This window comes from Cervus canadensis, chromosome 27 (assembly GCF_019320065.1).
Source record: "Cervus canadensis isolate Bull #8, Minnesota chromosome 27, ASM1932006v1, whole genome shotgun sequence".
Taxonomy (NCBI): Eukaryota; Metazoa; Chordata; class Mammalia; order Artiodactyla; family Cervidae; genus Cervus; species Cervus canadensis.
The window spans coordinates 34,841,532-34,855,281 of NC_057412.1; the positions used below are offsets into that span (position 1 = coordinate 34,841,532).

A 13,750-nucleotide genomic window follows, 5' to 3' on the forward strand; every position below is an offset into this window, starting at 1 on the left:
AGCATGGTTTAAAAATGTAAAGAGATAGTAGGATATAGCTAGTAGTTTACGTTGGGGAAAGATGTCCAATAGGGACAGAAGGTCAAAATGGAATCCCAGGAATCTCTAACATTTAAAGAAAAGCAGAAATCATCAAAACAACAGAAACACAAATAGTAACATGTATGCAGAGGGAGAAAGAAAATTTGAAGATAATGCTTCTAGACATAAAAGGAGGTCAATTTCAAAAGAATAAGTTTCAACAGTGTCAAAATGTATACAGTTGGCTTAACAATAGGATCACCATTAACATTCTCTGTCCCCAATACCCATGGGATGGTGAGAAGAGAGGAGACCTCCAGAACGAACTGTTTCTTCAAAAAGATCAAGTGAGAATAGGAAGTGAAAGAGTGGCTAATAACTTTAATAGAGGCGGAGAGGAAATATAATGTTTTCCTCAAGTTGGGAAAGTACATCACGGAATAGCTGTGAAACTCATGAGAAAATGCCAAGTAGGCTATTTTGAAAGATGGAAAATATCATATAATTGCAGGAAGTTACAGTTTTACCACTTCTATGGAGATTTAAAAGCTAATGTTCTTGAATGTGTCCTTTTAAAGTCCATTCCAAAAAATGGACCAGAGGACTAACAAAAATTAGGCTAATAGACTAGAACCAGTAAGAGCCGATCCCCATTGCTTCACTCCATTGTAGAAAGGTTCAGAACCTATGTGGGTAAATCACCCTTATTCCACTTGTCCCTCCAGCCTGGAGAATCCAATTTCTGCATCTGGACTGCTGCTGCTGCTAAGTCGCGTCAGTCGTGTCCGACTCTGTGTGACCCCATAGACGGCAGCCCACCAGGCTCCCCCGTCCCTGGGATTCTCCAGGCAAGAACACTGGAGTGGGTTGCCATTTCCTTCTCCGGTGCATGAAAGTGAAAAGTGAAAATGAAGTCGCTCAGTCCTGTCGGACTCTTAGCGACCCCATGGAATGCAGCCTACCAGGCTCCTCCGTTCATGGGATTTTCCAGGCAAGAGTTGCTGGAGTGGGTCGCCAGTGCCTGGACAATGCAGTATAAATAAACCTCTTAAAGGAAGAAGTTATTGCCTATACTAGACTTGATAATACTCTATTTGTCACATTTATAAAACCAAAACTGCAACTTTAAAACATTAAAGCAACTTTTGTAGTTTTAACTTGAACCTTTGAAACCCTAGTTCCTAAAGGTTCTGTTACTGCACATCTAATTATTTTTCACTGGAGATTTTCCTTACAGTGGAGTTCTCCCTCCGTGGGGCTCAGCTTCTTTCCTCCCTTCTCTGACATCTTCTCCCCTTCTCGTTCCCTGGCCACTGTCTACTGTCACCCTGGCAAATTTCTGTTCACTTCTTATACAGAATCATTTATCTGTATTCTCTGCTATGGCCTTACAGACCGGAATGATTCAAATTCTAAGTGAAGAATTACCTGAGGGTCTTGTTAAAATGTGTATTCTGAGTCAACAGGTCTAAAGTGGTGCTAGAGATACTTCATTTCTTTTTTTTTTTTCTTAAAAAAATTTTTTTTTAATATGAGCTATCTTAATGTCTTCATTCAATCTGGTAAAATATGGCTTCTGTTCTATGTTTTGCTTTTGGCAACGAGGTGTGTGGGTCCTTAGCTGCCCAACCAGGGACTGAACCAGCACCCCCTGCATTGGAAGGTGAAGTCTTAACCACTGGACTGCCAGGTAAGTCCCTTCATTTCTAATAAACTCCCCAGTAATTGGGCCTCCTTTGTGGTTCAGATGGTAAAACGTCTGCCTGCAACGCGGGAGACCCGGGTTTGATCCCTAGGTCGGGAAGATCCCCTGGAGCAGGAAATGGCAACCCACTCCAGTACTCTTGCCTGGAAAATTTCATGGACTGAGGAGCCTGGTAGGCTACCGTCCATGGGGGTCGCAAAGAGTCGGACACGACTGAGCGACTTCACTTTTCAATGCTGCTTCTGGTCACTGGACGACATTTGAATAGTAAAGCTATAGACCATGTTTTGGGGACTTCACAGTCTAAGTCTAAAGCCATTTTCAAGGCAATTTCTAAAATAATAACAATTCTCACCATAGGAACAATTTTAATACTAACTGTTACAATATTTTTTTCAGGCTGCCAATTTAACAGCCAACTTAACATCATTATACTAAGTTCCCAGGTAGTTTGTTAGTAGGAATAGTTAATTATGCTCTCTCTCTATGACAAATTCTACTCAGATAGTTAAAACAACTTCACACTGTGTAATATACATTATGAAAAGTGTAAATGGGCACTAAGTATTTGTCCTTCTCTTAGAGGAAGAAACATGAATCTTAATCTTGGAGGAAAAATGTTGGTAACAGGGAAAATGCCGACCGAACATTCCATGTACTTTCTTGGGCTGGGTGCTATTTACATTATAAGCAGATGTGAGTTTTGTCACTTCCATGCTTGCAGTCAAGAACAAGCAGGCCTCTTCCACTGCTTTCTTTTCTTTCAGGGACACTGGGGGCCATGTGTTCCAGATGGTACAACTAAAGATGTAAGAGATTTACACAAACCACACTGGACTTCACATGACTGAAAAATTAACTCTTATTTTGCTGAGTTACTGAGATTTGGTGATTTGAGTATTAATTTGAAATGTGTGGATTAAAGTGTTATCACTCCATAGCATATTTTTTAATTGGTTCTCTCGTGGAGTTACCATGGAGTTCAGGTTCAACTCCCTGAACTCATGCCTGGATTTCTGTCCTATGAACCTATGAGATAATACATCGTATTGCTTTAAGATGCTAAGTTTACGGTTATTTGTTACACAACAATAGAAAGCTAATACAAAGCGGTGTATATGATTTTGAATCAGGCTGAATGTACTCAGCTCAGTTCAGTGGCTCAGTCGTGTCCAACTCTTTGCAACCCCATGGACTGCAGTATGCCAGGCTTCCTTGTCCACCACCAACTCCCGGAGCTTGCTCTAACTCATGTCCATCGAGTCGGTGATGCCATCCAATCATCTCATCCTCTGTCATCCCCTTCTCCTCCTGCCCTCAATCTTTCCCAGCATCAGGGTCTTTTCCAATGAGTCAGTTCTTCGCATCAGGGAGCCAAAGTATTGGTGTTTCAACTTCAGCATCAGTCCTTCCAATGAATATTCAGGGTTGATTTCCTTTAGGATTGACTGGTTAGATCTCCTTGCAGCCCAAGGAACTCAAGAGTGTCTTCTCCAACACCACAGTTCAAAAGCATCAATTCTTTGGTGCTCAGCTTTCTTTATAGTCCAACTCTCACATCCGTATGTGACTAATGGAAAAACCATAGCTTTGACTAGATGAACCTTTGCTGGCAAAGTAATGTCTCTGATTTTTAATATGCTGTCTGGTTGGATTGCTAATTTTGTTCCATGTGCGAGCTAGAGCCACCAGCTTCAGTTCTAACAGCTGGCTAGGCTGGCTAATGCCATCCCAGACAAAACCTTGGCACACACTGAACAACACTGAAAAGCCAGATGTTCCCTGACATAATATAAAAGAATTTACAAAGGATAGGAGATTGATATTCTGCCTGAACTGTTCATGTAATTCTTTTTTTTCCATTTATTTTTATTAGTTGGAGGCTAATTACTTTACAATATTGTAGTGGGTTTTGTCATACATTGACATGAATCAGCCATGGATTTACATGTATTCCCCATCCCGATCCCCCCTCCCACCTCCCTCTCTACCCGATCCCTCTGGGTCTTCCCAGTGCACCAGGCCCGAGCACTTGTCTCATGCATCCAACCTGGGCTGGTGGTCTGTTTCACCCTAGATAATATACATGTTTCGATGCTGTTCTCTCGAAACATCCCACCCTCACCTTCTCCCACAGAGTCCAAAAGTCTGTTCTGTACATCTGTGTCTCTTTTTCTGTTTTGCATATAGGGTTATCATTACCATCTTTCTAAATTCCATATATATGTGTTAGTATGCTGTAATGTTCTTTATCTTTCTGGCTTACTTCACTCTGTATAATGGGCTCCAGTTTCATCCATCTCATTAGAACTGATTCAAATGAATTCTTTTTAATGGCTGAGTAATATTCCATGGTGTATATGTACCACAGCTTCCTTATCCATTCGTCTGCTGATGGGCATCTAGGTTGCTTCCATGTCCTGGCTATTATAAACAGTGCTGCGATGAACATTGGGGTGCACGTGTCTCTTTCAGATCTGGTTCCCTCGGTGTGTATGCCCTCATGTGATTCTTACCTATTCACTGCCTCCCCACTTCCTAATAAAGGGAAAAAAAAAGAATATATTTTCATGATTATCATAGATTATTGAGGAAATCATCAGAATTTTTAAAAAGCTGTATTGGCTGTTCTCCCTAGATGGAAATCCTGCTGGGAGGGGCTGCAACAAAAACTGGGCTCCCAGATTTCAAGGGCCATGGGAGGAAGCTGGGTGGTTGAGCTTAGACATTAGCCTATACTGACCTGAATCAGTCAGTAGTCAAATCTTGGAGAAAGGATTAACAGGCAAGGGCCTCCCAAGATCGAAATGGAAAGACAACCCACAAAATTATTCATTGAGGTTTTCACCCCAAAATTCTCTGGGTTAGCAAATAACACAATGAAATCACCACCTCACCTTAATTAGTAATGTTGAATCTGGATAGATCCAGAACCTCTTGAATGAAGGAGAAGAGAGATGCCTTTGAGGAAGCATCTATCAACTTTTTTCCTAATTTTCTCCAAAGCAAAATAAATGCACTGGGTAACTGCACTAAGGAAAGAGACTCCCAAAACTTTAGTCATTATTAGATACCTAAGATCTAAGATCAAAACACCTAGGGTATAAAGTATCTGTTTAGAACTGAGGTTTATGAGCCTCAGCTGATAAAGGGAATTCTTTCCTGAAACTATGGGTCCAATAAGACTCAATCTTCAAACTGCGATTCCTTCCCCAGATCGAGAGAACATGAAACTGTTTTCAGCAGCAGTCTGGTCACATTGGAATATTCCTGCTCAAGTGAGAAACAAGTTGTTATATACCTGGGTGTCTATCATTAAGATGGCAGAATAGGTTTTGATGGACCTCTTATATTTAAGGCACATTCATTCCAATTTTAGATGTTCTACTCTGAGCTTTTAACCATGAGTCTAAAAGCTGCCAAATGGAGGTGGGAACCAAAGCAAGAGAATGCTCTCCAGCTAGTCCAAAGTTCACGTCAAGCAGTCTGTCTTGTAGCCTGGCCAATGACTCATCAGATCCAACTGGAGTCAAATGGTCCACCAGACGGCAGGGTACGCTTGAGAGACTGTAGCAAGTCCCAGAAGAATTTCAGTAGCGTTCCCTTTGAGTTGGGAGCAAGTCCCATTTCTTTCAGCAACTATTTTCCCTTTGAGAAACTGTTCCTGGTGTCCTTTTGGACTTACATGAAGACCTGAACACAGGACCGCTTTGTGATTTGAACAGCTCATCACGAACTAGATGCTATGTTTTCCATCCAGCTATAAATTTAGTTATGGCAGTAGTTCAGTTTTCAAACGGTATGAATGGGATGAGCTGAAAGGAATGCTAAGTGGCCCGGGTTGATTGCTCACTCTCTTGACTTCTTTCTGTCCCTTTAGCCCCTTCATAGACTCAAGAGGAAAGGCCAATGACCAAGAACAAACATGAAAAGATGTACCAAAATGAGCCAGAGTTAGACCTGCTACAAAGCTCCAGCCATAAATGAACTCTCTCAAGGGTGATCCTAAAGGGCACAGGAGAAACACAACCCTCACAATGGGCAGACAGATAAGCAGTTTTTCTCATTGTCCACTTTGCTTAGAATAAGAAATTATCCGAGATCAAGATCTATGCTACTTTATCACTGGTTACAAATGGTCTGTCCAGGTGTTCAGGAGACCTGCTAAGAGTTAGACCTTAGGCCTAGAAACAAAGAAGTTTGGGCAAGAATTGCCCCAGAGCTGAGAATATTTGTGTTCCAAGTCAGTGTTCACAAGATAGCCCCATACCAGAGATTCTAAATTACAAAAGGGGATACAATGGCCCACTTAATGATTGTCAGTTGTGTTTCTTCTCAAGGTAATCAGGTGAAGGCTCATAAACTCAAAAATCAACAAGTGTCAGCTAGGTTCCATAAATAAGGGAAAAGAATTTGGTGACAAGCAATGAGGAATACTTGGAATTACAGCAATCTTGAGAAGGTCCGACTCTTTGCAACCCCATGCGTGGACTGTAGCCCTCCAGGCTCCTCTGGCCACAGAATTTTCTGCATAAGAATACTGGAGTGGGTTGCCATTTCCTTCTCCAGGGGATCTTTCCAACCCAGGGATTTAACCAGTCTGCCACAATGCAGGCAGACTCTTTACCGTCTGAGCCAGCAGGGAATTTACTGAGATGATTTATTTCATCGAAAAAAGTGTGTTAGTCGCTCAGTCGTGTCCGACTCTTTGCGACCCCATGGACTGTAGCCCAGCAGGCTCCTCTGTCCATGGAATTCTCCAGGCATGAATACTGGAGTTGGTTGCCATTTCCTTCTCCAGGGGATCTTCCCCACCCAGGGATCGAACTCGGGTCTCCTGGATTATAGGCAGATTCGTGACCATCTGAGTCACCAGGGAAGCCTTCCAAATCACTGAGAGATGAATTTAAATGGAAATAAATGTTTGGTAAGGAGTGGTAAATGTATCATGATAAAAACTTTGACAATATTGTTTGTTTTGGGTTCATTAATGAAGCTGTGGTTATCCGAGGTTATAGAGTCAGATACAATCAAATGGATAAAGAAAACTTAGATCATTAGTGGAGAAGACATGGAAGTTTGCTGACTTTCTTTTTTATCTGTACCACGTGGCTTGCGGGATCTTGGGTCCTTGACCAGGACAGAACCCAGGCCCAGGGCAGTGTAAGCACTGAGTCCTAAGTACTGGACCTCCAGGGAATTCCCCAGTGACTTTCTATGTACTATTTGCTTGTATAACTGAATATTCAGCACTTAAGTTTTTGCTATGTTTCAAAAGTTACTTTCTTCACCTTTGTATAGTTTTTTAATAGTTGAGGACTAGAAAGAATTTGCTCAATATTTTAAAAATGCTAAATGCTGGGAGGTAGTGACAAGCATATGGAAATTCTTAACTATGCCATAAGTAGAAGTTTAACCAATAAATTTAATAATTAAAAAGAAAAAAAGTAATGTTAAGGTATTTCCCATCCAGGTTAATGTTAGCACAGGGAACATTCCTTACATACTGCTTATCCTGGGTTACATTTACCAATTTAAATCATTTTCCTTAAATAATAGGTCCTACATTCCTTAGAATCATTAGGATTGGTCATTGATTAGGACTGTATTTGATTTTTCACATGTTCTGATTTCACAGCAAGGACCTAGTTTTACTCAACTGCCTTCATTCACTGCTGCTGCTGCTGCTAAGTCGCTTCAGTTGTGTCCGACTCTGTGCGACCCCATAGACGGCAGCCCACCAGGCTCCCCCGTCCCTGGGATTCTCCAGGCAAGAACACTGGGGTCTGTTGCCATTTCCTTCTCCAATCATTCATTCACTACCAAGACACAATGACTCAAGTAAACAAACAGTTATCCCTCAAAACCAAATTAATAGACTTTTCCAATGAATAAAAGTTCTAATTGTTCACTAGGATGCCATTAAAAGTTGCAAACATTTGAGTTTTTACAAAACATGTGTTGAAACAATTCTGGCCTAAGATCAAGGAGATTTGAGAAGACTGACAAAGAATTTTAAGTCTTTCTATAACTGTGTTCCACTCTACTTAAAATGTAACAGCCACTGTGATTTCACAATAAGAAATAATTCTATAATTTTTTCAAACTTCATTGAAAAAACGGTAGCTCTGAATCAGCTCTAACTGAATCTTGCTATGTTAGAATGTGGGCCCAGTATTGCCAGATCTTTGTTTTCCAAAGAAGTCATAAAAACAAATTTGTAGATGAAATTTTATGATTTTTAAACTGCTACGAGGAGTAACACACCAGTCTGTGGGTACATATGGCCTTCCAGCTGTTGCTTTGTTCTCTCAGGTTAATGTCTTCAATGCTCATAAAAAAAGCAGCCACGGTGGCAAGGGTAGAGACTACATATAGACTTAATTACATAGATTTTCCTTCACAGAGGGCCACCGGACAAGACTCTAGCTCCTAAAAGACCCACCAAATCTGTTAGCAGAATTGTTATCATTCAGCTGTTGGAAATGGGGTAGATTACAAAATCCAACCAGTTACCTGGTGACTGGCTGATTAGTTAGGGCACTTTTTAAATGAAGAAGCAGCAATTTGTACTCAAAGGTAGAGAGATTTACTCTTCATTTAGACTTAATTTTTCTATCAGCACGAATACTGATAGACTTGTTCAATGCTTTATGCTAAGCCACCCAACTTTACCTCTAAGGAATTAATTCCACAAAAGAAATAAGTCAATGGGACGATTATTTTGGCTTTCATTGATCCATTATGTCTTATGGAATTATGCACTGATCAATTATTGAGAGCTCAGTTAGTGCCCTTTGAGACAAAAAGAGTCTCAAAGTGTTGCTTCTCCAGTATAGCTACTATACAAGCAGCAATTTTAAGGGAAGAGATGGAAAAATCATCCAGAGGTAGGAACAACAGGGCTCAGATTCTTCCTCAATAAGTGTGTGGTTCATCTCACTGAGCGGACCAAAAAAAAAAAAAAAAACAAACATGAAGAACTGCCTAAAAGCAAGAGACATATGAATTGGGTAGTGAAGTAGGAAGTCATGAATGCCAGTCCTAGCTTAAAATCAAGAGACATAGGCAACCCCTAAAGCCAGTACCCATATCCCCTTGCTTGTTTTTTGTTAAAGTATTTTTTGGTATATAGGATGTGTTTGTATTCTAATGTATCATTCCACTCCATAAAGCACACCACATTGACACAGAACTGCGACAGAATTAGAGGAGACATGGACATCATCTGATGATACTAAGCTAGGAAATGGTAGCCTTGAGCCTTCTTCTGAGTGTGGTGACTGGAATCTGTTAAAGAGAGGTCCTTTCTGCTGTACATTAGTTATCTGCATTATATCAGAATGTCTGCATTGCATTAGAAATATTTTTCAAACAGTGTTCATGGAAAGAAGGGTATGTATGTATGTTGTACAGCCAATTGGAATGTGTAGACTTCTGTTCTTTCTGTTTCCTTCCCAGCATCCGTTCCTTTGTGGGAGTGGTCCTTCTGACACTCTTCCTGATTCTAGTGAGTTGTCAATCACAGGACTCCAGAAATAAGCTAAGCCAAAATAATCAGGCTCTCTTTTCTAAGAAATTCAATCATGAACAAGTATACACAGAACTAGAAGGTAGTTAGAACTGGGTTATCTGATGGCAGCTCCTAACATAGTGAGCATATGCATTTCCACCATATCAGTTCAGTCAGTTCAGTCGTTCAGTCGTGTCCAACTCTTTGCGACCCCATGAATCACAGCACGCCAGGCCTCCCTGTCCATCACCAACTCCCGGAGTTTACTCAAACTCATGTCCATCGAGTTGGTGATGCCATCCGGCCATCTCATCCTCTGTAGTCCCATTCTCCTCCTGCCCTCAATCCCTCCCAGCATCAGGGTCTTTTCCAATGAGTCAACTCTTCACACGAGGTGGCCAAAGTACTGAAGCGTCAGCTTCAGCATCAGTCCTTCCAGTGAACACCCAGGACTGATCTCCTTTAGAATGGACTGGTTGGATCTCCTTGCAGTCCAAGGGACTCTCAAGAGTCTTCTCCAACACCACAGTTCAAAAGCATCAATTTTTCAGCGCTCAGCTTTCTTCACAGTCCGACTCTCACATCCATACATGACCACTGGAAAAACCATAGCCTTGACTAGATGTGCCTTTGTTGGCAAAGTAACGTCTCTGCTTTTTAATATGCTATCTAGGTTGGTCATAACTTTCCTTCCAAGGAGTAAGCGTCTTTTAATTTCATGGCTGTAGTCACCATCTTCAGTGATTTTGGAGCCCCCAAAAATAAAGTCTGACACTGTTTCCACTGTTTCCCCATCTATTTGCCATGAAGTGATGGGACCAGATGCCATGATCTTAGTTTTCTGAATATTGAGCTTTAAACCAACTTTTCACTCTCCTCTTTCACTTTCATCAAGGGGCTTTTTAGTTCCTCTTCACTTTCTGCCATAAAGGTGGTGTCATCTCCATATCTGAGGTTATTGATGTTTCTCCTGGCGATCTTGATTCCAGCTTGTGCTTCTTCTAGCCCAGCGTTTCTCATGATACAGAGTCTTGCTTTTCATAATCAACCTTTTCTGTCCACCAAGTTCAGTAAACTCTTTAACACTTAAGTGATATCTATTCATATTTAAACTTTTAAAATACTGTGAGAAAAATATGAGAAGCCTGATAATACCTATATTAATTAATATTCTTTAGCCCAAGTCCCTGGCTTCCCTAGGCCTGGTAATTCAACATACCATTACATAGTCTTCCAATAAATTCACTCAGATTTTTTTCCCCTCTTTTTTTCTTTTTTTCTTCTTTTCTTTCTTTTTTCTCTCTTCCCCTTCCTTCTTTACTTCCTTCCCTTTGGCATTAGTCATCAAGAGTCATTGCTATTGCTTATAGCTAAAGAATATTAATTAATATAGGTATTATCAGGCTTCTCATAATTTTCTCACAGTATTTTAAAAGTTTAAATATGAATAGATATCACTTAGCTATTAAAGAGTTTACTGAACTTGGTGGACAAAAAAGGTTGATTATGAAAAGCAAGACTTGACATACTAGATGTGATTAACAGCAGAAGAATGTGGCATAGGGTGTTGTTAGATGCTGCTGCTGTATATGAGACATTGTCTCTAACTCTTCCAACACCAACCCCAACTCTAACCTAAACTTGATAAAAATCTCTCCATCAGGGCAACACATTTTGAACTCTGAAATAAAAGGAATTTAAGAAAAGACAAAGCTAGATAAATGGTAAAAAAAAAAAAAAAAAAAAATTCAGAAAAGGAAAGAAAAAAGTAGAAAAGAGAAGGAAAACATGAGTCATTAATGTCAAGGGTAGACACCTAAGCAGAAGTGGATGTCTGGAAAGGACCAAATTAGCACAGCCAAAGGGGACATCCTCTTTTCCTCTATTTTTCTTCACACAGCCTTTAGTGTGGCATACAATATATAAAAGAATAAACTTTAAATCAACAGATAGATATACATATAGGTCCAAATCTAGATATATGCATGTCTAAAAAGTCAGTTCACATCTCTGAACAATTTCAAAAAAGTTTATAAACTTTTTCCTTTAGTGACTATTTCTATGGACTAAACAATGAGTCATATAACAAATTTTTAGAACTTTAGTTCTATCTCAAATTTAAAATCTTAGGGAGTAAACACATTCCATCTATATCTCAGTTTTCTCATCAGTAAGCCAGCAATGATTTTTAATCCCATTAAACTACCATACTTTTTAAAACAAAGGTGCTAGAGGGCCAACTATTCTTTATGGATATATGAAGAATTAATTCTGCAAATTAATTCTGCAAATTAATTCTTTATAGAAGAATTAATTTGTCTATTCTATCAGTGTGTATATACAACAAGTGTATTTCTCCCTATGGATGGCATGATTACCTGGGTATAATCACAAACACACACATCATTTTTATCTCAGCTACAGACAATGGGGTTGTAAAACCAACTTAGCAACTACACAACAACAAAAGATTAAACAAAAATGTAACAATCTCTACAAAAACAAATGGTTTAGCAAATTTCTGTGGTGACAAGCAGTAAGTGTAGCAAGCCATTTTTGCCTTTTTCTCCTTTCCAAAACACTGGTTATCAGACAAACACTTGATTGTCCTGCTGAGCTATATAGATAATGAGTTAGTGTATGTGGTCCGCATATAGGCTTAATGACAGAGGTTTGTATGTCGAAGTTCTGCAACAGGTCTTTAATATAAAACCAATAAATGTTCTTTTAGCCTTTAAAGTAGAATTATAAAACACCACATTCATCCTGATCTGCAACTAATAAAAATCAGTAGAATGTTGTGTGTGTGTTATGTTCAATCGCTTCAGTCCTGTCTAACCGGCTGCGACTCTATCAACTGTAGTCCACCAGGCTTCTCTCCCCAGGGGATTTTCCCAGAAAGAATACTGGAGTAGGTTGTCCTTCTCTCCTCCAAGGGATCTTCTCAACCCAGAGATGGGACCCATGTTTCCTGCGTTGGCAGGCAGATTCTTTACCGCTGAACCACCCAGGAATGTTAGTAAATTCCTTTTGAATTCTCCTGAAATTATATCTTTGTGAAGCTTACAATGGAGCTTTAACCGTTTATGGGTAATTCAGTTTATCTCTCCCATGCCATTTCCTGAGAATAAAACATATCACAAGAAAGCATTTTTGACCAGTGAATGTGCTTAAACTTCAGAGAATAAACCAAGTGCAACTAAAACGTACTAAATACCTTGATACGACTATGTTCTTTTAGAGAAAACTCAATATCCTGCCTTGAATCGAGGCACGGAAACATAAAGAACAAGATACACGAAGATAAACTAAAAAGAATTCTGCGATGATCTCAGAAGAATGGCCCTCGGTGCCAAAAACTGTCAGTAAAAAACAATCTGAGAACTACAAAATATAACAGTCCTTTTGACTTCAAGGTTAAAAAATGACATCTGCTATGCAAACGCGCAGTCATCTCCTAACAATTCGTTTGTCAATGTTGAGATAAGCAAAGCAAGATCAAAGTCCAGAAATTGCCGAAGGGAGGTAGGCTGCAGCAGGGGTGCCGGTTGGGGTCAGGCGCTTGTTCAAATGGAAGACAGGGTGGGTTGCCTTCCCTCCCTACTTTTATAGTGCAGAGTGCTCATCCTAGTCATCAACTGGGAACTTCAACTGTTAGGGGCAATTGGTAGGTAGGTGTTCTAACTCCTTCATGGATGTTTAATATCACTCTTGTTTTAGAATCTGTCCCGTAGGCAACACGACTCCCAATTGACCCTGCCCCACCATTACGACGCCCGCTAGATACACTGCTGATGGAAGCATTTACTGGAAACTTTCTAGGAGGCTGCTGCCCCAGAAAAGAAAACCCGTCCAACAGGGCTAGTAGTTTAGTTGGCACCGCTGAGGAAAGACGACAAGACGCTATGGATTACTCACAGTTCGCCTCCAACACGGGAAGCACGAGAGCGAGGCACGCCAGCAGCGTCCCCGTGCGCCCACCCGGGACCCTCATGGCGAAACGGGCGGAGGCGCGGGCAGACGCGGCGGCGCTGCGCGGTGCGGACCCCTGCGCCCGGCGCGCGGCGGAGACACGACCCGGGCGCCGCGAGTTGAGGACTGCGGCGCGGGGGCGCCGGTGAGCCAGCGCGCCCGCGGGGCCGCGGAGCCGGGGGCGGAGGGGACCGCCCGCTCCCAGCCCCCCGCCCGGCGGGGAGGTGATAACAGGGACATTTCCTGGAAGCTTTTCTTTTCGGAGCTGGGGGCAGGGCTCGGGGAGAGAGCTGGAGGCCTGGTAAACACAATCGAGACATCCTTCCTGGCCCTTCCCGGACGCCAGCGCTTCGTTCCGGTCTCCGGAATGTGAAGTTTGCCAAGAAGGGGAAGCAAAAGCGTCTCAGACGACCATCTCCACCACCACCACCACCTCCAGCGAGCCGGAGTGGAAGGCTGAGTGGCCCGGAAAACTGAGGACTCAGACATCAGGGTTCAGTTCAGTTCAGTTCAGTCGCTCAGTCGTGTCCGACTCTTAA

General features: G+C 41.4%; 1 protein-coding gene across 1 annotated transcript in view; it reads right to left on the reverse strand.

Moving 5' to 3' along the window:
• The window catches only part of PROS1 (protein S), a 68,773-nt gene extending 55,236 nt beyond the window's left edge, over positions 1 to 13,537 (reverse strand). Inside the window, exon 1 of the mRNA XM_043448895.1 lies at positions 13,158 to 13,537. Within this exon, the coding sequence (XP_043304830.1) occupies positions 13,158 to 13,233 (76 nt within the window). The 5' untranslated portion in view covers positions 13,234 to 13,537. The remainder of the gene's footprint in view (positions 1 to 13,157) is intronic.
• Positions 13,538 to 13,750: the final 213 nt, after the last annotated feature.